Below are 22554 nucleotides of genomic sequence, written 5' to 3' on the forward strand. Positions count from 1 at the left end.
CCTCTCACGTGACATCTCTCCAGGAGGAGGGGGCCCTCAGCCAAGATGGCGGCCTACCTGCAGTGGCGGCGCTTCGTATTCTTCGACAAGGAGCTGGTGAAAGAGCCGCTGGGGAATGATGGAGCCGCCCCTGGGGCCGCGCCTGCCTCGGGACCCGCTGCTTCCAAGTTGCTTTGCCTCCCTCCTGGCATCACTGTCTGCGATTCAGGCCGAGGGAGCCTGGTCTTTGGAGATATCCTTCTTCTGGAGCTGTCTCTTCCCTCTCCAGATCCTTGAAGGGATCCGACTGGGATGGAGTCTGTCGGTCAGAGGGTTCCTATTACATGCCACTTTCCTTTAGCTAGGCGCCCAGTGCTCCTTCTGTAATTTGAGGGGAGAAGGAAGGAAGTCCATCCTCTAACTTGCTGCCAACTAAGCAATCCTGGGCAAGTCATTTGCCCTCTGCTTCAGTTTCCTTGGAGCCCTGGTGGCGCAGTGATTAAGAGCTCGGCTGCTAACCAAAAGGTCGGCAGTTCGAATCCAGCAGCCTCTTCTTGGAAGTCCTGTGGGGCGGTTGTACTCCGTCCTAATAGATCGCTACGAGTCGGAATCGACTCTATGGCAAAGCGTTTTGGTCAGTTTCCATATCTGTAAAACGGCTGTAAAATGCCATTTTGATAAGATTATTTTAAAGATAAGCCAAAAAAATGGATGCAAGTTGGTTTTGAAAGATGTAACGTGTCACTATTTCCCCTCCCAATATTGTGGGCAAGAAAGTGAGACAGGAATTTACTGCTTTGTTCTTCAAATTGCTGCGTCTTAACTCAGGCCTTCTTTCTCATTTTTTTTTGAGATGGGGAGGCCCACGTTATGATATGTGGAAAAATTCCTGAGAAATTCGAAGAGCTTTGTAAATGTTAGTTGTTATCTGGGTTCTAATCTAAATATCTCTCCTTGGGAAGGAGATTCCTTGACTACCCTGCACATATGGAAGGCCAGATCTGGTTCCTGCCCCGCTCACTACAGCTTACAGGCTTCCAGGCCTATAAGCTACGGGTGACACATCTGTACCAGCTGAAGCAACACAATATTCTAGCATCTGTTGGTGAGGATGAAGAGGGCATCAACCCCCTGGTGAGTCTAAGAAAGAAAATGGGAAAGACCTGGCAGCCTGGGCATGGTTGGTTGTCGGAGAATGACTAGCATTTACACTCCTGAGCTGGGTCCACAGGTAAAAATCTGGAACCTGGAGAAGAGGGATGGTGGCAATCCTCTCTGCACTCGAATCTTCCCTGCCATCCCAGGAACAGAGCCAACTGTCGTGTCTTGTTTGACTGTTCATGAAAATCTCAACTTTATGGCCATCGGTAAGCAGAAAGAAGGCAAAATAACACTCCTAAATTCTTTATAGATTTTCTTCAGGGTAGCTTCTGTGCCTCCTCTTTATTGTTTGTATGAAACCATTAGTACTGATCTAAGGCCTTGAGGTTTTAAAGTTTGGAATGAGAAGGCACTTAATTTTGTTCTTTGAAAATGGGTGAAAAATGAGGAACAGTCTTCATGTACCTCAGTTGTATCTTCATTGGAGAAGTTTGGTATGAGGAGAAAGCTTGTCACTTCTAATGGGTGCCTCACTTGGTCTTTTTTGTGCTTCCTGGTCTTTTTGGCCTTGCTGAAGTGCTTTTTCCTGCTCTCATACAGGTTTCACAGATGGCAGTGTTACGTTGAACAAGGGAGACATCACCCGGGACCGGCATAGCAAGACCCAGATTTTGCACAAGGGCAACTATCCTGTCACTGGACTGGCCTTCCGCCAAGCGGGAAAGACCACTCACTTGTTTGTTGTGACAACAGAGAACGTTCAGGTATGACCAGGGCCTCCGCTGTTAGGAGCAGGCCAGAAAGGCTTCTCCCATTGCTCAGGGGCCTCATGTAAGGAACTGACAGGAGAGGTAGGATTCTTAAGTTTTCATCAGCTAGCCTTGAGCCATTTTCCCTGCTCAGTATCTTTATTTCTTCATTTTGGAGACTGGGAAGAGTTAGAGCTGGGAGAGGAACTCTATGGCTATGAAAGAAAGACCTGAATTTTTTTTTAACCTAACTTGTTAAGCGATGTTGAAGAAGTTGATTTACATCTCCAGTTCTTGGTGTTCCTAATTTATAACAGAGCCCTAATGGTGCAGTGGTAAAGAGTTCGGCTATTAGCCAAAAGGTTGGCAGTTCAAATCCACCAGCCACTCCTTGGAAACTCTATGGGGCAGTCCTACTCTGTTCTATAGGGTCACTGTGCTAACAGCTTATAACATATTGCATTGGGCACATCTGCTGCAAAAGACCTCTTTAAAGTGTTAAAAAGCAAAGATGTCATTTTGAGGACCAAGGTGTGCCTGACCTAAGCCATGGTATTTTCAGTCAACTTATATGTAAGCGAAAGATGGACGGTGAATAAGGAACACCGAAGAAGAATTGATGCATTTGAATTATGGTGTTGGGAAAGAATGTTAATATACCATAGACTGCCTGAAGGATGAACAAATCCATCTTGGAGGAAGTGCAGCAGCAATGCTCCTTAGAAGGGAGGATGGTGAGATTTCATCTTACGTACTTTGGACATGTTACCAAGAGGGACCAGTCCCTGGAGAAGGACATCGTGCTTGGTAAAGCAGAGGGTCAGTGCAAAAGAGGAAGACCCTCAACAAGATGGATTGACACAGTGGCTGCCACAATGGGCTCAAGCATAGCAACGATTGTAAAGATGGCACAGGACCGGGCAGCGTTTTTTTCTGTTGTACATAAGGTCGTCATGAGTCCCCGCCGACTTTATAGCATGGAACACAGGCACACACAGCACTTTCTCAGGGATATTCTTTGGAGAAAGCAGTAAAAGATTAGTGCATTCTCTTACGTGCAGAGTTCCTGTACTAGGTAGTGATAGTTTATACAGAGGATGAGAATGTGGTCCCTGCTTATATTTAATCCCAAACCCGTTGCTGTCGAGTTGATTCTGACGCATGGGGACCCCATCTGTGTCAGAGTAAAAACGTGCTCCATAGGATTTTTCGAAATTAGATCACCAGGCCTTTCTTCTGAGGCACCTCTGGGTGGACTCGAACCTCCAACCTTTTGGTTAGCAGCTAAGCAGATTAACTATTTGCACCACCCAGGGACTCCTGTATATAATGGGTAGGAATGGGTAATGGAGAAGGCAAGCGGCCAGGGAAGTCTTAGAGTGCTAAGAGGAAAGGAGAGGGAGCCAGTATGGATGTGAGATTCCCTTTGTGTTAAGATGCTTCCTCCTGAAAAGAAGCCTATTAAGCCGTTTCTCATTTCTTCCAGTCTTACACAGTTTCTGGAAAGGATTACCCTCGCATGGAGTTGGACATCCATGGCTGTGGCCTGCGCTGCTCGGCCCTAAGTGACCCTTCTCAGGACCTGCAGTTCATTGTGGCCGGGGATGAGTGTGTCTACTTGTACCAGCCTGATGAACGTGGGCCCTGCTTCGCCTTTGAGGGCCATAAGCTTATTGCTCACTGGTTTAGAGGCTACCTTGTCATTGTCTCCCGTGACCGGAAGGTTTCTCCCAAGTAAGGACACCAGAGTGAAGGAAAAGGGAGGGGGCTGGATTTGTTCCCCAGAATTCACTGGATTTTAAAACCTTAATGCCTGGATCCTGCCAACTTTCTACTTTGATTTTATGTGGATTTCCCTACAATTGGACTGAGTTTTTACTGAAAAATGTGTGTTTTTGCAGCAGATATTTGCTGAGCAGCCCTGGTGCACTGGGAGACTTCAGGGAATTTTATTTATTTATTTATTTTTAACTTTTTAGTCAAAATTGGGCAGAGGAACAAGGGGTTGAGTAGTAGAGAAATTGAGAAGTGCTGGGAAGTGTGGGAGAGAGTACTTTTTTCCAGAGCAACCTGAAAGGGGAATGGGGTGTACGTGCTCCTTGATGGACACCCTCCCCGTCAGATGTTGACTTGTTTTCATTCAGTAGCAGGCACAGTGTCTCACGCGTACCAGGCGCTGGATGATGACTTGTTAAGTGAGTGGTTATCTGAATGTACTTAATGTTTTAATTTACTGTCTGCGTTAGTAATAGAATGCTAACGGGTAAGGTCAGGTCTGTGTGTTCTCGTCTTACAACTTCCAGCACAGTGCTTCGTATTATGGATGAACCGCTGGAGGGACCAACGAGGTGATTTGTTCTGGGTAGGATGGGCAGCACCAGAGTTAGCACGGGGAAGGCAGTAAAGGGAGCTGAGACATAGATGGTACAGATGTCTGGTGCTTTTTCTTTCCCTCACAGGTCAGAGTTTACCAGCAGGGACTCCCAGAGCTCCGACAAGCAGCTTCTCAACATCTATGACCTGTGTAACAAGTTCATAGCCTATAGCACCGTCTTTGAGGACGTAGTGGATGTGCTTGCTGAGTGGGGCTCCCTGTACGTGCTGACGCGGGATGGGCGGCTCCACGCACTGCAGGAGAAGGACACACAGACCAAACTGGAGGCAAGGCCACCAGGTTCCCAGAGCTGACCACAGACACCCGGAAGAAGCTGCAGGAACGGGCTCCCCAAGTCACCTTGGCTGGGGTGTTTCCTCTCCTTTGGGTCACAGCGTTACTCAGCCTCTTAGGGTAGGATGACAAGGTAAAAGGCCTGGGATGAGGCCTAGAAGGAAGTAATGACTGGCAACCAGAGCACACTATTGGGGTCCTCTTTGTGTGCAGAGAACCTTGTAAGGTGAGGTGATACGTCTAAGGGGAACCTAGGAGCTTTTGATCTGTTGGAGGATCTAGCTAGATTGGAACTCCAGGGCTGTCTGGCTTGCGTGTTGTGGGCACATTCTGGGAAGTGTCTTCTCAGGACCGCATCTACCAATTTTCTAATCTCTCTCCCCTTCCAGATGCTGTTTAAGAAGAACCTATTTGAGATGGCAATTAACCTGGCCAAGAGCCAGCACCTGGACAGTGACGGGCTGGCCCAGATCTTCATGCAGTATGGGGACCATCTCTACAGCAAGGGCAACCACGATGGGGCTGTCCAGCAGTATATCCGGTCAGTCTGGAGGTGCTTTGGGATAGTGCTCTGAATGCAGGGAAAGGTAGACAGGCTAAAGCCTGTGCTTGGCGCAGGGGGGCTGTTTTTTTCCTGCAGAAACTTTGATTCTTCAGAATGAGAGGATAAACATACCTTATTGGGAAAAGAATGTTTACATAACCAGAATGCAAATGAGCTGATGAGTACCTCTTATTTTAAACTTTAGCTTGGCCTTTGTTGATATTCATTATGACTTAGTTGTTTAAAGAGAAAAGGATATTCACATCTTGGAATTTTCTGCTGTGGTAAGGGTTTTTGGAACTCTAACCTCTTTCCCAGGCTATGTAGAGTTCCACTTTTCAGCCAAGCTTAAGAACCAGTGCTCTGGAGCCTCCTCGCTCAGTGTGGTCCACAGTCTCGTAGCATCGCCATCACCTGGGAGTTTGTTAGAAATGCATTACCTAACAGAAACAGAATTTGTATTTTAACAAGACAGGCAGGTGATTCCTGCGCCCATTAAAGTTGGAGCAGTACACTGATCCCGATGACATTTGACGCACATGTCTCCCTAGAACCATTGGGAAGTTGGAGCCGTCCTACGTGATCCGCAAGTTTCTGGATGCGCAGCGCATCCACAACCTGACCGCCTACCTGCAGACCCTGCACCGGCAATCCCTGGCCAATGCCGACCACACCACCCTGCTGCTCAACTGCTATACCAAGCTCAAGGACAGCTCAAAGCTGGAGGAGTTCATCAAGGTGCGGGGTGGGCTGGGCTGAGGGGGGATTCCTGGAGCGCCCACTGAGCAGGAGATGGCTCCACCAGGGCCTGCCCATCTTCAGCAGGATGCGGGGAGAAGAAAGAGCTGACCTTATTCAGGGACCAGGACCCACTACTCTATAAATTGGGGAGCGGAATAGCTGTCACTGTTAGTTGTCCTCCAACTCCCCTCTTGTTTTATGGTACCAGCCTTCCCATGATAGCCAGTCCCAGGGAGGTGGCATTGGGAAAGCTCTGTGTTTCCACAGGAATCCCTGTAAAGGGAGAGGCAGAAGACTATTTCTGGCCTTTAGTCAGAAACGTTCAGCGAGGCAGGATAACGATGTTTTAAAAGCAGGTACTCTGGAGCCAGACTCCTTGGGTTTGAATCTGGGCTCAGCCATTTACTGTCTTATGATCTTGGTCAGGTCACTTTGTGTTTTTCAGCCTCGGTTTCTTCATCTGTAAAATGAGCAAAATAATAGCCCCTACTTGTAATAGTTGTTTTGAAATTTAAATAAGTATATGAAACACCAGGTCCACAGGAAGTGCTACATAAGTGTTTGATGTTGTTATTCTTACTAATACAATCTTTATTTTTAAGGATCTAGTATTTTAGGCTCAGACGCACATTTCTTCTCCCTTCCCCAGCCACAACCTCTGTGCAAATGACTTTGTCTTATGTGTCTCTGGCAGACGAAGAGTGAGAGTGAAGTGCATTTTGATGTGGAGACAGCCATCAAGGTCCTCCGGCAGGCCGGCTACTACTCCCATGCCCTCTATTTGGCTGAGAACCACGCACATCACGAGTGGTACCTGAAGATCCAGCTGGAAGACATTAAGGTAGGTGGGAGTCTTGATGTGGGCAGAGCCCAGTTCTTTTTCTAGGCTCTCTCTGAGATGAGGAAAGTGCTTCCTGGTGGGCGAACTAGGAGTGTGAGCTTACTGCACTCTTTACCTCTCCACAGAATTACCAGGAAGCCCTTCGGTACATCGGCAAGCTGCCTTTTGAGCAGGCAGAGAGCAACATGAAGCGCTATGGCAAGACCCTCATGCACCACATACCAGAGCAGACCACCCAGTTGCTGAAGGGGCTCTGTACTGATTATTGCCCCAGCGTTGAAGGCCGAGGCGAGAGGGAGGCTCTGGGCTGCAGGGTGAGGCCTGTGGGAGAACATCTCTTGGACAGCAAGGATCACTGTAGGGGCCCCGTGGGTTCAGAGCTCACGCGCTCGGTCTCCTTTCTCCTCCCTTGCCATCCTAGGCCAACTCAGAGGAGTTCATCCCCATCTTTGCCAACAACCCGCGAGAGCTGAAAGCCTTCCTGGAGCACATGAGTGAAGTGCAGCCTGACTCGCCCCAGGGCATCTATGACACACTCCTTGAGCTAAGGCTACAAAACTGGGCCCATGAGGAGGATCCACAGGTGAGGCCTGGCAAAAGCCCACAGGAAGCACTGGAGGAAAGACAGCTCTTACTTATGGCTGCCTTCTGGTGCATTCCTTAGGAAAGACCAGTAACACCTCACCCTTGGGGGCTAAATGATCCTCAGTGAAGAAGAAATTGGACTGAGGGGAAGAGATAGCTGACTCGTGGTTTCTCCCTATGCCCAGCAGCTCTTCCCTCCTCCTTCCCTAGGTCAAAGAGAAGCTTCACACGGAGGCCATCTCCCTGCTGCGGAGTGGGCGCTTCTCCAATGTCTTCGACAAGGCCCTAGTCCTCTGCCAGATGCATGACTTCCAGGATGGGGTCCTTTACCTCTATGAGCAGGGGAAACTGTAAGGGTTTGGGGACTTTCCGGGGAAGGGGAACGGATCCAAGTAACTTCACAGGGACAGCCACCGAGGTGTGTCCTTGCTCCGGCCCCAGGTTTCAGCAGATTATGCACTACCACATGCAGCACGAGCAGTACCGGCAGGTGATCGCCGTGTGCGAGCGTCACGGGGAGCAGGAGCCCTCCCTGTGGGAACAGGCGCTCAGCTACTTTGCCCGCAAAGAGGAGGACTGCAAGGAGTATGTGGCAGCTGTGCTAAAGCATATCGAGAACAAGAACCTCATGCCACCCCTTCTAGGTACTTGGGAGGACAAGATGGGTGGGTGGCAGGTGGCTAGCCTTCAGGGGCTCTGGGGGCAGGGGCCCTTAGCTCTGTCCAGAGGGTGATGTTGACTCATCGTGCCATTTCCTCCTGGACCCTAATTTCAGTGGTGCAGACCCTGGCCCACAACTCCACAGCCACCCTGTCCGTCATCAGGGACTATCTGGTCCAGAAACTGCAGAAACAGAGCCAGCAGATTGCACAAGACGAGCTGCGCGTGCGGCGGTACCGAGAGGAGACCACCCGCATCCGTCAGGAGATCCAGGAGCTCAAGGCCAGGTAGTTGGTGTCTGGATCTGTGGAGGGGCCCCTCAGATAACGTCATTCTTCACAAGGTGTTATTACATCCCTTCCACAGACGGTATTATTGAGGCGTGTTTGAGCATTTCCATTCTTGAAGATCTCTTCTAATGGAGGAATTCCAAGTAGTTGTTTATTATGTAGATTGTTATTTATTGGGCTTTGGGGGGTGGCATGTTGCAGGTGCTTTTCTTTATTTATATGCCTTTCTCTTATCTTTTTTAAGCAAACACCTAAGTTGTGGTTGGAAACCATTCTGAAGTAGAAACTTGGCTTTAGAAAATGCAGAAGATGGATAATTTAGACGTATTTATAGTAGATATTGGGAATCTCAGTAGTGTAAATGGTTCAGCGCTTGACTGCTAGCTGAAAGGTTGGCGGTCTGAACCCACCTGGAGGCACCTTGGAAGACTGGCCTGGCGATCTGCCTCCAAAAGGTCACAGCCTCAAAAACCCTGTGGAGCTGTCCTACTCAGCACACATGGGGTCGCCAGGAGTTGGAATCGACTTGATGGCAACTAACAACAATAGATTGTTAATCCCTGCTCTTAAGTCTTATGTGCCCTTAATATTGTACAATATTTATTAGAGAGGAACAATTTCTTCATTCTACAAATATTTATTGAGTCTTTCTTGGGCCCCGCACACTATTCTGAATGTACAGACAAAAAGCCCTGCTTTCGTGGAGCTTACATTGATTACAGGGGGGAAGACAGACAGTAAACACATCAAATAAATAAAATACTTAGTATGTTTGGTGGTGATCAGTTTTAAGGAGAGAATTAACTGGGGAAGGGGAATGGGATGAGAAGTGTATGTATGTATTAAAAAAAAAATTTACCAAAAAAGCCCAGGAAAGGCCTCATTGAAAGGATCAAATCTGAGTAAAGACCTGAAAGACAAATTAATGGCAATTGAGAGAATTGAAAGAGAAACAGAAATATCCCCCTGGGCTACTTGGGCTTGCTGTGAGCAGACTGAGACTCACTGTAGGTCCAGGGCTGACCCCATTTGGGTGGTAGTAAGATGGACAGAGCCCATGGTTCCTTAACAGGGACCTCTCCTTGGCAACTTCAGCTGCCCTCTCTCCACTTGGCTCTTAGCCCTGCCCTCACTGTTGGCCACGCATTGCCTGTCTCCCCTGCCTGTAGTCCGAAGATTTTCCAGAAGACCAAGTGCAGCATCTGTAACAGTGCTTTGGAGTTGCCCTCAGTCCACTTCCTGTGTGGCCACTCCTTCCACCAGCACTGCTTCGAGAGTTACTCGGAAAGTGATGCCGACTGCCCTACCTGCCTCCCTGAAAACCGGAAGGTCATGGACATGATCCGGGCCCAGGAACAGAAACGTGATCTCCATGACCAGTTCCAGCACCAGGTGGGGATGAGTGGGGCAGAGGACTCCCACCAGGGTCCCAGAAATCCTGGTGGGAGCACCTGAGGGCGTGGCCCCTTTTCTCCTCTCAGGTTTGTGGGCTGGGCGGGGCATTTAGGAAATGAACACTTCAGTTCTTCTTGATTCTTTCTTCTTCCTGCCTCTTCCCCTACAGCTCAAGTGCTCCAATGACAGCTTCTCTGTGATTGCTGACTACTTTGGCCGAGGCGTTTTCAATAAATTGACTCTGCTGACAGACCCTCCTACAGCCAGACTGCCCCCAAGCCTGGAGGCCGGGCTGCAGCGGGACCTGCTCATGCACTCCAGGAGGGGCACTTAAGCAGCTCATGGGCAGGGATACGATAGTGGAGGTACAGCAGTGTGGACACAGGGACGGAGGCTCAGCTGTTGCCCAGGAGGCAGATGTGCCAGGACATCACTCTGATCTGATGCTGTAGCCTCAGGACTAACGGGGACTTCCTTTTCCTGACTCCATCCTGTGGCAGCCCACTGTTGCTCCTCTTGACTGTTCTCGGCTGTGTAGGTCATTCCAGACCAGCGGGGGAGGGCATCTCAGCACCCTCTGAATATGGACAGTAGCACCTTTATTCTCCGTCCTAGAGTATCCGCTGTGCTTGGGTCCTTGCTCCCACAGTATATAAATAAAAGAATATAATGATTTGGGGGTTAAAGGATTTATTCGGTGGACTTCATGGTGATTCTTAACCGTACATGATGTGCTTCCTTACCCCTGTCCTCCTGGAGTTCCACTTCCCTTCCCACAGAGGTGGGAGTAAGTCCCACTTCCCTTCTTTGAAGATCATGTGGACGCAGCCTCTTTCCTATAAATGGGTATCGGCTGCGGCATCCAAGAACAGCTCAATTTACCAAAGAACCTTCGCGAAAGATTTGATGATTGAGCTCCAAAAGTAGCCTGAAAGAAGGCATCCCAAATAGCTCTTCCTCTTTAGGTTTGCTGTCTCCATGGCTCTTGCTTGGGCAAAGTATCCAAGCTGCAGGCAGATTCTGGTAGGGAGCCTTGGGCTTAAGCCTGCTTTCTTATTGGGTAAGTTGGTGTCTTAGCAGGATAAAATGTCCTTTTTTGAAACACGTTTCCCTCTTTGAAGTTGTCAGCTGAAGTTTGTGTTGCTGTGCTTCTGTGTGTGATTTGGGCTAGACTGCCTGTCAGAAAATTTCTCCTATGGGCTTGATTTAATTGAAGGAAGTAACTTGGACATTGTGGTTTTAGTCATATTTAGAAGAGGCAGTTTATAGTGTCTAAGAGTACATATGGAATCAGCTAACTCATTTGAATCCTGGTGCTGCTGTTTGACTTAACGTAAAACTCTTACCTGCTCTGAACCTCAGTTTCTTCATCTATACATTAGGGGTTATAACACCTACCTTGGAAGGCTGTTGTGAAGGCCTGAGATGCTAATGGGTGTCTAGTTCTTTGTATAGTGATTAGCACATTGAGGGGTGGGGTGGTCAATATGTGGCTATTATTGATGTTAATGGAAAAAGCAAATCTAGGAGAGCCATGGGATGCAGACCCCAAATTCTCATAAAAAGACCAGACATAATGGTCTGACTGAGACTAGAAGGACCCTGGTGGTCATGGCCCCCAGACCTTCTGTTGGCCCAGGACAGGAACCATTCCCGAAGCCAACTCTTCAGACAGGGATTGGACTGGACAATGGGTTGGAGAGGGATGCTGGTGAGGAGTGAGCTTCTTGGGTCAGTCAGGTGGACACTTGAGACTATGTTGGCATCTCCTGCCTGGAGGGGAGATGAGAGGGTAGAGGGGGTTAGAAGCTGGTGAACTGGACAGGAAAAGAGAGAGTAGAGGGAGAGAGCGGGCTGTCTCATTAGGGGGAGAGTAATTGGGAGTGTGTAGCAAGGTGTATATAAGTTTTTGTGTGAGAGACTGACTTGATTTGTAAACTTTCACTTAAAACACAATAAAAATTATTAAAAAAAAAAAAACAAAAAACACTTCTAACAAGTACGTTTCCTGTAGCAATATTATGGTTTTGGCACTGCCACTTCATAGTTGTCATTTGGCAGGACATTTAATCTCTGAACCAGTTTCCTCATTTTTAAAATAGAAATGTTGCCTACTTCAGGCCTGTAGCAAAGCTAAGGTTGAACAAAGCAAGAGAAGTGTCACAAAAGCAGCCCTTAACTGTTTGTGCCATAGCTAGGGAGAGAAAGCTGAACTCTGGACAACAGCAAGCTCTCTGGAGGAATCCCTGAGTAGTACAGATGGTTGATGTGCTTGCTGGCTAACTGAAATGTCAGAGGCTTAAGCCTACCCTGAGGTGCCTCAGAAGAAAGGCCGGGTGATCTACTTCTGAAAAAAAACAGCCATTGAAAACCCTATGGGGCATAGTTGTACTTTGTCACACCTAGGGTCACCATGAGTAGGAATCTACTCGACAGCAACTCGTAAGCTTTCTGCAGCAGCCCTTTATTTGTAAATGATGAGTCCAGCGTAAGGGGCACGGTGACTGTTCAAGGGTTTTCCTCACTTGTTAAAACTGCATTATGGTGAAAATATACATAACAAAACGTACACCATCTCAACATGTACAATTTTGTGACATTAATTACATTCTTCAAGTTGTGCAACCATTCTCACTGTCGTTTTCCAACTTTTCCAAGTCATTTCACCACTATTAACATACTCAATGTCCCCTGAACAAAAACTTCCCCTCCCCCATCCCTGATTATTACTACTAATCTTTGGTTTCTGTTTATTTGCTTGTTTTACATAAGTAAGGTCAGACTGTTTTTCATTCACTTCTAGAATTTTTGAAGTCCTGGTGGTGTAGTGGTTAAGAGCTCGGCTGCTAACGAAAAGGTCGGCATTTCTTATCTACCAGCCGCTCCTTGGAAACCCTGTGGGGCAGTTCTACTCCGCCATATAGAGTCGCTGTCAACTCGGCGGCAACGGGTTTGTTTTTCTTGTAATGGGTTAACCTAGAATTTCAGGGTTAATGCATCCTCTTGGGCATGGCTAATTTTGACTTAACTATCTCCTTGGATGGTGGTTGGAACTGCAGACAGTTTACTTCGTGCATAAATCTGTGGGAAACAAGTCTTAGCCACTGACTATCAGTATTCCTGGCTCAGAAATGAGTGGTAGGTTTAGATCTCAAAGAATGACTGGGGAGGCGAACGGGAACCAACACCTCCTGCCTGCCCGGAGGCGCAGGGACGTAGCAGGTAGGTAAAGTAAGGGTCAATCGCAACCTTTCTAATTCCCGCCCAGAAGAAAGTACCTCCCCTAAGGGAGGGCGCCGGAAGTGACACAGACCCTGTGCAGATGCCGGAGGCTGGGGCTGTGGGAAGAGCTCGAGCTCACGTGCCTCCAGTACCTGCCGGCGGGAGCTTCTGGCTTCCGTAGATCCCGAAGGGACCTTAATGACACCCCCCCGGACTACTTCCCAAGCAGAGCCATGTCGGGTAACGGTGACGCGGATGCAACAACGGTAAGGCCTGAACGGGTGACACTTGCAACTTTGGGCTTTCGTAAGGACCAGCTGTGCAACGATTGGCCCCAGATTGCCATTCTCCGTCGTCTATTGGTTGGAGCGGCTATCCGTCACTTTTTTTTTTTTTAATCCCAATTGTTTTTAAAGAGCCAGTAGCTGAGTTTTCCTTAGGAGGGAGAAGGAATCCGAGAGCGCTGGGGGTGGGATTAAGAGCTGAAGGGGTCGTCTCGGAGCGAGCCCGGATTCCTGCGGGGATGGGGGGCTCCCCAGGGGGGGCTTCTGGGATCCAGGGCTCTAAGTTTAATCATCCAGCCTGGGAAAGTTCTTCTGTATAGAACGGGGCGCTATTCCCCGTGATCCTTCCACAGTAAACAGGGCCGAGGCAGTATGCAGTACTCCTAGGAAGATGTTCCACTCCGGATTCGGAAAGGAGAGCATACCCCCCAGTCTCTTTACTGCACACAAGCATCTTAGAAGTGCGCCCTACCATACTCTCAGTTTTCCGTTTTACCGGTCACCTAGTAAGCCCTAGGCTGCTGAGGTTGGCAGTTCAAGTTCACCTAGAGGCGCCTTAGAAGAAAGGTCTGGCGGCGATATACGTCGGACATGTCACAACCATTGAACCCTATGTAACACAATTCAACCGTGACACACATGGGGTCGCCTTGACCCCAAATCGACTCTGTGACAGCTGGTTTTATTTTTAGCCCAAGCCGATTCTCAGAGCCAGTGAGTTACTACTGTGTGTGTGTGGTGGTGGTGGTCGTGGGGCACCCTTGGGGCCCCCCAGCCGGCCTCTCAGCTCTGGCCTTGTGCAGATCTAAGCTACAGAGCTGGTGGAGGCCACTGCCAGCCAGCGATAAGAAAGAGGTGGGGCAGCTGCTTATCTCTCCTTCCAGCCTGCTGGTGCCCAGTGGGATTGTTGCCCTTACGGACATGTCAGAGCATGGGACTAGGAGTAGGAAGACCTGGATTCTAGCTTCAGCTCTCTGCCAATGTTAGCTTTGTGACCCTGGGCAAGTCACTGCACCCCTCAGAGCCAGCCTTTGCTTATGTAAAATGAATGGCCTCAGAGATGCCTGCCCTGAGGTTTGAGATTCCTTTGAGGATTAATTAAAAACCATAAACACTTAATAAATACTTCATAATGGAACAGTTTGACTCAAGTATGAGGTACAGATTCAGTGAGCATAAGCGACTGTTTGAACCTAACAATTCTGGGACCTTAGATTCCTTTGTGTGGGCTCCCAGTAGCCCAAAATTTTAGTGGCAATGTTTGACATTTCAAACCTAGCCTCATTTGCTCAGGGTCTCCCAGCTCTGATTTATTGGAAGAGTGGCTGTAATGGAATGCACTAGAGCCTGAAAGCAGCAAGCTGTTACCTCCTCCAGCAACAGAGGCCCCAGATGCCTGGCTGCAAAAGAACTCCATAGGGTGAAGACCCCAGAACAGGGAAAGCTGATAGTATCTAAAGCTACTGTCTGACCTAGAAAGAAAGGGGACCTCTGGCTTGGACTGTAAAGCCAGTTCTACCTGCTTGGCACTGGTCACCTTTGCCCAAGGTGCTCTGGCAGGAGGAAGAGGTGTGTTCCTTTGAGTTCTTGGCTAGGGCTCCGTATTTGTTTGTTGGTGAAACGCGATGTTTAATATTAACTTATTGGTGAAATCAGAGGCAGCACCCCAGAGGAATGGACTTTAGGCAGCTCAGCCTCTCATTCTTAGAGAACATCAGAGGCATTAATTTGAGTGCAACCAAACCTCTTCGTTTCACAGAACACACAGATCTAGATGGGATGATGTCCCCAAGGTCACCCAGTCAAGAGGCGGAATAGTAATGTACATCAAATCTCTTCCAAAAAAAAAAAAAAACAGTTACCGTTGAGTCACTTCAAACTCATAGCAACCCCGTGTGCATTTTCAGTGGCTAATTTTTCGGAAGTAGATCTCAAGGCCCTTCTTCTGAGGTTCTTCTGGGTAGACTCGAACCACCAGCTTTTTGGTCAGTAGGCTAACACATTTCCTGTTTGTGTGACCAGTCCTTTCTGTGTGCCTTCCAGCCAGACTGAGGGACCCTCGGTGTAGGAGCTGTGGTGGCCCATGGCATCTGGGTGCTTGCTCTGCTGGGAATGCTTAGCCTCTCCTCCATTGACTCAGCGCAAGCTCTCCTGTGTAGCCCCAGCTGCCTTGCCCCTGCCTACTGCAGGCCCCACCCTCCCTGTGGCCGGGCTGATGGCCTTATCTGCGTACCCACCTGGCTCTGTGCAGCACTCCTACTGAGAACTGCCTTGGCCAGCGTGGGCTTCAGGGCTCAGTGTCCTGGTTACTGCAGTAGCAGCAGGCCCTACTGTCTCTTCCCTCTAGTCCCTGCATCCCTGGCTTCCTGAGGAGGGCAGAAGGTCTGGAGGAGGGGAAAGGGACCAGTCTTAGAATATTTCTCCACCTGGAGGCTTAGCTGGCCATAGGCCAGTGGCTGAGGTTCCTTTCTTCCAAGCCAGTGATTCTGGTTCTTGGACAAGGTATTGAAAGAACAGAAGAAACTGTGACCTGGGAACTTTTTTGCAGGAAGAAAACGGCCCCAAGATGAGAGTGATTCGTGTGGGTACCCGTAAAAGCCAGGTGAGTGCAGGTACAGGGATGAGGAGGTTTGTCACAAGAATTCTGGTGCCCATGGTGTCACAAGTTGGGGGCCCAGAGTTAGTTCCCAGCAGCTCTGGGATGAAGGAAATGGGGTGGCTGGAGAAGATAAACTGCATCAGATCTGACATGGAATGGCAGGTGCATTCTGTGGAGGGGGTCCCTGGGCTGGGGAAGTTGTCGAGCTGCAGAGGACTCCCAGATCAGACCTCTTCCCCCTCCCAGGTGGGCACTCAGCCCCTGTCCGAAGTCTGATCCCTTCAGAATCTCCCTGACCCTCGTAGGGTCTGAGCTAGGGGAAGGGGCCAGGGGAGGGCAAGACTAATCAGAATCTCTGCCCCCAGCTGGCTCGTATACAGACAGACAATGTGGTGACAACGCTGAAAACCTTATATCCTGGCCTGCAGTTTGAAATCAGTGAGTTCTATGAAAACCTGGCCCCGTTGCCTCTGGGAATCCTTTTTGGCTGTCCCCAGTTGCAAGGGCTCTTCCTCCTCTAAACACCTCCAGCTCTAACTACCTGGGCCAGCCTGGCAGTTGTTTTCTGCTTTGGGTCTTTTTATAAATGTGTGTTCTTCCCTGCTAGATCACAGTTCCCGAGGGCAAGGTTTGGGGCTTCTGTACCCACCATGAATCTTAGCACTGGTGCTGGGCCCAGAGGGGGCTCCCTAGATGCTGATTAATGAGTGACTGATTGATTGACTCTCTACTCAGTTGCCATGTCCACTACTGGGGACAAGATTCTTGATACTGCACTCTCAAAGGTAACAACATCTTCCCCCAGTCCTTGTCTTCCCCCTCATGTCTTTCTCTAAGACGTTCACTGTGAGGCTCATTCTTGCCCAGCAGATTGGGGAGAAGAGCTTGTTTACCAAGGAGCTGGAACACGCACTGGAGAAGAACGAGTAAGTGAGAGACAGAGAGCCTGGCACCCTCCCAGAGTCTTGCTGGAAACCCAGTGCTCTACAGACCTGGATATCACCTAGGCTGCTGGGCTTAAGCCCTTGGATGGGCTGGAGGGGGCTCATAGGTGGGGTTTTTTCAGGCTTCAGAAGAGGAGCCATCTGGCTGCCTGAACTGCAGGGCTGGTGAGGGGCTGGGCGGGGGTGAGGGGCTGGGCGGGGGTGAGAGGGAACGTCTCAGGCCTGAGGTCTTAGGGCCTGCTTCCTGAAGTGTCCTCAGCTCCACCAATGAAGTAGAGGCCAGGGTAAGTAAAGAAGGGGTAGGGGACTGCTGCTCAGACCCCTTCTCCTTGCTTCCCTCTTCCATCTCTCTCTAGAGTGGACCTGGTTGTTCACTCCCTGAAGGACTTGCCCACGGTGCTTCCTCCTGGCTTCACCATTGGAGCCATTTGCAAGTAAGAGTCCTGCAAGTGAGGGGGCCTGGCCATTGGGTGGGTGTCATGTTAACCTTCCATTTTCCCTTTGGGGCTTGGCCTTCTGCCACTAGGGCTGTTCTTCCCTGCCTTGAGGGGTGTTGAGCATGGCAGAAGACTCAGAAAATGCTAGTTAGTTGACTGTCGTTAGTTGTTGTCAAGTGGATTCGAACTCACGGTGACCCCATGTATGTCAGAATAGAACTGTGCTCCATTGTGTTTTCAAACTGTGACCTTGCCGAAGCAGATTGCCAGGCCTATTTTCTGAGGTGCCCCTGGGTGGGTTCAAACCACCAACTTTTCGACTAGTAGTTGAGTGCTTAACTATTTACTCCACTGAGGGATTCCAGTTAGTTGGCTGTTGAGAGAGAATTGAGGTTATTCTTGAACTGAAATCTCTCTCATTCTATGACCTTTCTTCCACACCCAGGCGGGAGAGCCCCTATGATGCTGTTGTCTTTCATCCAAAATTTGTTGGGAAGACCCTAGAAACCTTGCCAGAGAGGAGGTGAGTGGGGCCTGGAGAGGCTCCTTAGTGGGATACGCACAGAAGATGGAGGGATGGGAGGAAGAAGAAAGGAACAGTGCCTCCCTGGTGTTGACTCTCATTTTATACTCTCTCTGAGTAGCGTGGTAGGAACCAGCTCCCTTCGGAGAGCGGCCCAGCTGCAGCGAAAGTTCCCACATCTGGAGTTCAGGAGTATTGTATCCTTTTAGAGGAGGGAGGGGCAGGAGCCAAGGAGGAAGATAAGGTCCAGAGGGCCCTGGGGATCCTGAGAGTTGAAGGAGCTCCAGAGCAAGTGAACCCTGGAGAAGCGGGCTGTCTGTCTTTCCATCCACCAATCCAAACATTCACAATCCTTTAATGTTTTCTTAGCCCCAGGCAAGTGCCTGGCACTGAGGATAATGGTGAGCAAGATAACATTGTCCCTGCTTACATAGAGTTACATTAGTTAGGGAGACAGACAAACAGGCATTGATAATACAGAGTCATACTGAACAGTGATTACTTCAGGGGGTAGGGGGATAGAGGGTGCTTCCATTTTCATTTTATATGCCTCTATTTTGTTTTTATTTTTATAGCGAATATGCAGTGTGTTTTGTAAAACCTAATTTTATTAATACTGTGCAGTAAATGCTCCAATGGGAGAAGTTGGGAATGTTCTGGAAGCCTCTAGCAGGAACATTTAAACACAGGCTTGGGGGTCAGGAAAGGCTTCTCAGAGGTCTTGTAAGCTTGGGCAAGTTATTTAACCTGTCTGTATCTCATTGTCATTGTCTGTAAAATGGGGATAATAATAATCCCTACCTTATAAAAAAAAAAAAAATTTTTTTTTTTTTAGGTTGTGAAAATTAAATGAGTTGATATATATAAAGCACTTGGAACAAGGTCTGACATGTAGTAGGTGTGTTGTGTTAGACTCCCTAATACTCATGGTCCTTAGCACCTCCTTCACAGCGGGGAAATCTCAACACCCGGCTTCGGAAGCTGGATGAGCAGCAGGTGTTCAGTGCCATCATCCTGGCCGAAGCTGGCCTGCACCGCATGGGTTGGCAGAACCGGGTGGGGCAGGTAGGGGCTGCAGCCTCCCCTCCGCAGTTGGTCTTCATCTTTTTCCTACCCTATTCGCCTCTTGGGAGCCCTGGTGGCACAGTGGTTAAGCCTTTGACTGATAACCAAAAGGTTGGCAGTTTGAATCCACCAGCTGTTCCCTTGGAAACCATATGGAGCAGTTCTCTGTCCTATAGGGCCACTGTAAGTCAGAATCGACTCGAAGGCAATGAGTTTGGTATTCTCCTCTTGAATACCCTACCTCTAACACTAGTTGGAAAACAAGTCCCAAGTGGGGAAAGTTGGGCGACAGAGGCCAGACTCCCACTTTTGCCTGCCAAGGTTTCCTGTATGATAGGGAAGCCCCATCTCACTGCCTCTTTCCCCTTCCTGCCTTTTCTGCCTCCACAGATCCTGCACCCTGAAGAATGCATGTATGCTGTGGGTCAGGTATGCCTGACTAGGGAAGCCAGCATATTGATGTACCCTTCCCTTTGTTCTCAGCCAAGAAGCTGGTCTCACAACATTCCCAGGGAGGGGTAGGCCTGGGGAGGCCACTGGCCCAAAAGTCCCTGGGGAGCAGGGGGAAATGGGTCACTTCCATCCTTAGCTCCACTGATTGGTGAAAAATAGGACCTGATGTCCTAGGCTGTTTTTTCACCAGGGGGCCCTGGGCATCGAAATCCGAGCCAAGGACCAGCACATCCTGGACCTGGTGAGTGTGTTGCATGATCCCGAGACTCTGCTCCGCTGCATCGCTGAACGGGCCTTCCTGAGGCACCTGGTAGGACCTGTGTTCTGTCTGTGGAGCGCTGGGCACTGAGGAAGCTGGGAAGGTGGTGGGCAGGTTTCTCAAATTAACGCTGTGTACGTGGTGGTAGGAGCCCTGGTGGCGCGGTGGTTAAGAGCTACGGCAACTAACCAAAAGGTTGGCAGTTTGAATCCACCAGCTGCTCCTTGGAAACCCTATGTGACAGTTCTACTCTGTCTTGTAGAGTTGCCATGAGTCGGAATCAACTCAACGGCAGTGGGTTTGGTTTTGGTTTTTGGAATGTAGTGGTAACTCATTCTTGTTGGAGGTTGTGTATGGAGAGGACTCAGGTCTGGGTCCCCTCAGAGGTGTGTCTGTCTCTGAGGGCTGTGGTCACAGGGTGGTAAGGGCCCTTGGAGCTCACAGGGAGAACATCTCCTTGCAGGAAGGAGGCTGCAGTGTGCCAGTAGCAGTACATACAGCTGTGAAGGATGGACAAGTAAGCAGGGAGAGCTGGGAAGGATTGTGGCATTGAGCTGTTGTTAGCCAAAAGAGCCCAGGTTTCTAAGCAGTTCCCTCTCAGGATATGCTGAGGTAGTCGTTTTGTTTCCCAGCTGTACCTGACTGGAGGAGTATGGAGTCTAGATGGTTCAGATAGCATGCAAGAGACCATGCAGGCCACTGTCCATATTCCTGCCCAGGTACCAGGGCTGGAGGGTGGGGGAAGGGACTCTACATATGATCTCTTTTCATTCTCACTGAATCCCACTTTCCCTCATGCAGCATGAGGATGGCCCAGAGGATGACCCACAGCTGGTAGGCATCACTGCCCAGAACGTTCCACGAGGACCCCAGCTGGCTGCTGAGAACCTGGGCATTAGCCTGGCCAGCTTGTTGCTGAACAAAGGAGCCAAGAACATCCTGGACGTTGCACGGCAGCTTAATGATGCCCACTAACTGGTCTGTTGGCCACTGGTGCCCGTGTTCCAGCCCAGTGCCCCATTCTCACTGCTAAATGGGGAGTGATTGCCCAGGAGATGAAACTGCTGAGACTAGGGGGTCTGCCTTGCCTTGGGGCCTTGGTGACAGCTTGGCCTCCTCAGTAGGTGGGGGTTTCATCTCTTGTAGAGAAGTCTAAGCCACAGCCTTTGAATGTAACCAGTTCTACTAATAAACCAGCTCTGAAGGTTTTGTTTGTTTTTGGTGGGGTTGGGGGAGACATAAGGGCCATTAAGTAGGTAAGTGAACAAAAACCCTTTACTCCTTACTTCAGAGGCGAGGACCTCTATCCAGTTTTCCTGAAACATCTTTTCTGTGTCTGCCTCAGCACTCATTTCAAACCCAATGACTTGCCCATTCTTCCGTTAACAGTAGAGCCTCATGCTAGATAGTCCCCCACAGTACCTCAGGAGATTGTTACAAACTCGTCAATCCTACAATTCTTTGACAAAATGAAAACAGACATTTCATTTTTAAAAAAAAACCAACCATTTAATAAACAAAATTAGTCCACCTGAAACACCCTAAGGTATTAGTCATAGATGGGTTATCTGCAAAATTCCAGTTCAGAAGCCAACAGAGGCTCAGTTCAGACAGGGCTTAACTGACTTTTGCTGGTATCTAGTAAGTAGGTGCGTGGGTTGCTGAGTTGAGTTGCCGGGAGGGACATCAGGGTGGAGTGGGCAGGCCTGGCTGCCGGTCTTGCAGGCACATCCACGACTCGTGCTGGCCACGCCGCTAACCGTGAACCCCAACAGCAGCCACCTCTGGAGAAAAGATGGTCACCTTAGGACGAGTTTGACCCTGGCCCGCCGGACAGGCCTGCGAGTTAAGACGGAGAGGATCTGATGTGAAAGCCCCATGATTTGGCAGCGAGGGGGGCACCAGAGCAAATTAGGGACCGACTTCTCTCCCGTCGAAGCCTGGAAATCAGAGGTCCTGGGCTGAGCACCAAGCTGGAGGAGTACCGGGGACGAGGCTGCAGCCGCTGGGGGCCGGGCTGGCTGCTCGAACCGACTCACCTTCAGGCCGCGGCGCCGCCGGCCACGCGCCTCGCTCCGGCGCGTCCGGGGCCTGGCGGCGGCGAGCCGCGAGCACGGACAGCAGGTGCTGGCCCCGCTCGTCCCCGGCACCACGCGCCGAAGGGCCGCCCCAGAGCGCCGCCGAAGCAGGCCGCGCAGGCGCGAGAGCCGAGTCCCAACAGCCGCGGGCTCCTGCAAGCGCGGCCTGGCTGTCCCTTTCCCCGCGGCCGAGGGCGAGGGCCTGCACCCCGGCTCCGGGGCGGGCAGCGGGCGCGGGCAGGGGACGGGAGGGGAGCGAGGCCGGCGGGGCGCGGGGCCTGGGCGGCGGGAGACGAGGGCGCGGGGGAAAGCGGAGGGCCGGGGCCGCCCGTCTCGGGGCCAGCCGTGGCTCAGCTCTTTCCGTGAGGGCGGTGGTGGCCCTTAAAAGGGCCGTTGTGGTGGCACGGGGAGGGCCGGGACGCCCCGCTACGGGCGGGCGCCCTCAGTACTCCTGAGAGGCCTGCGTGGTCTTCTTGCCGCCCGCAGGCGCCTTAGGCCCCACGGTGGCGCTGGTCTTCTTGGGCAGCAGCACGGCCTGGATGTTGGGCAGGACGCCTCCCTGGGCGATCGTCACGCCGCCCAGCAGCTTGTTGAGCTCTTCGTCGTTGCGGATGGCGAGCTGCAGGTGGCGCGGGATGATCCGCGTCTTCTTGTTGTCGCGGGCCGCGTTGCCCGCCAGCTCCAGGATCTCGGCAGTCAGGTACTCGAGCACCGCCGCCAGGTACACGGGCGCGCCGGCGCCGACCCGCTCGGCGTAATGGCCCTTCCGCAGCAGCCGGTGCACCCGGCCCACTGGAAACTGGAGGCCCGCACGCGACGAGCGCGACTTGGCCTTGGCGCGGGCCTTGCCGCCGGTCTTGCCGCGCCCGGACATGCTGCGCGAGGTAGTAGATCGTTGGAGAACGCCTCAACAGGCCGCCGGCCAGCTCCCCGCCGCAGTCAACTGCTGCCCCCCTGGCCGAGGGGCCGCCTTTATAACCCCAGGGCGCACCGCCCCCACGCCCTCCTGATTGGGCCTTTTCTCTAATACCCGCCTCTGATTGGTTGCTGTTAACCCTTTGGCGACGCGCCTAGGCGGAGGAACGACGCCAGCTGATTGGCCGAATTTGAAAACCTTTTGCCCGGGTAAAAAAGCGA

At 50.7% G+C, this 22554-nt stretch overlaps 3 protein-coding genes across 5 annotated transcripts; 2 read left to right on the top strand and 1 right to left on the bottom strand.

The window, feature by feature from the left end:
- Positions 1-18: 18 nt before the first annotated feature.
- Positions 19-11446, top strand: VPS11 (VPS11 core subunit of CORVET and HOPS complexes). 2 transcript variants are annotated; one of them, XM_049856720.1, is made up of 16 exons: positions 19-232; positions 965-1113; positions 1211-1346; positions 1681-1844; positions 3316-3563; positions 4289-4490; positions 4887-5038; positions 5593-5779; positions 6477-6623; positions 6749-6937; positions 7045-7206; positions 7419-7558; positions 7650-7852; positions 7984-8155; positions 9280-9550; positions 9723-11446. In XM_049856720.1, exons 1-16 carry the CDS (start codon positions 46-48, stop codon positions 9885-9887), a joined length of 2874 nt encoding a protein of 957 aa, XP_049712677.1. In that variant the 5' UTR covers positions 19-45; the 3' UTR covers positions 9888-11446. The 2 variants fall into 2 exon arrangements, with proteins under 2 accessions (XP_049712677.1, XP_049712678.1); XM_049856721.1 differs by having other exon boundaries at positions 9328-9550; positions 9723-11445.
- A 1393-nt stretch (positions 11447-12839) lies between these two features.
- Positions 12840-20547, top strand: HMBS (hydroxymethylbilane synthase). 2 transcript variants are annotated; one of them, XM_049857402.1, is made up of 14 exons: positions 12840-13041; positions 15608-15661; positions 16024-16096; positions 16394-16443; positions 16529-16584; positions 16959-17036; positions 17485-17562; positions 17684-17759; positions 18514-18627; positions 19018-19056; positions 19271-19390; positions 19803-19856; positions 19972-20058; positions 20141-20547. In XM_049857402.1, the coding sequence occupies exons 1-14, from the start codon at positions 13009-13011 to the stop codon at positions 20312-20314; spliced, it is 1086 nt and encodes a 361-aa protein (XP_049713359.1). In that variant the 5' UTR covers positions 12840-13008; the 3' UTR covers positions 20315-20547. The 2 variants fall into 2 exon arrangements, with proteins under 2 accessions (XP_049713359.1, XP_049713360.1); XM_049857403.1 differs by lacking the exon at positions 12840-13041 and adding an exon at positions 15323-15441.
- A 969-nt stretch (positions 20548-21516) lies between these two features.
- LOC126061182 (histone H2AX) lies at positions 21517-22353 on the bottom strand. The gene has a single exon (XM_049857521.1). It carries the CDS (start codon positions 22289-22291, stop codon positions 21860-21862), a length of 432 nt encoding a protein of 143 aa, XP_049713478.1. The 5' UTR covers positions 22292-22353; the 3' UTR covers positions 21517-21859.
- Between the last annotated feature and the right edge of the window lie 201 nt (positions 22354-22554).

The sequence above is a fragment of the Elephas maximus genome, chromosome 17 (genome assembly GCF_024166365.1).
Source record: "Elephas maximus indicus isolate mEleMax1 chromosome 17, mEleMax1 primary haplotype, whole genome shotgun sequence".
Classification (NCBI taxonomy): Eukaryota; Metazoa; Chordata; class Mammalia; order Proboscidea; family Elephantidae; genus Elephas; species Elephas maximus.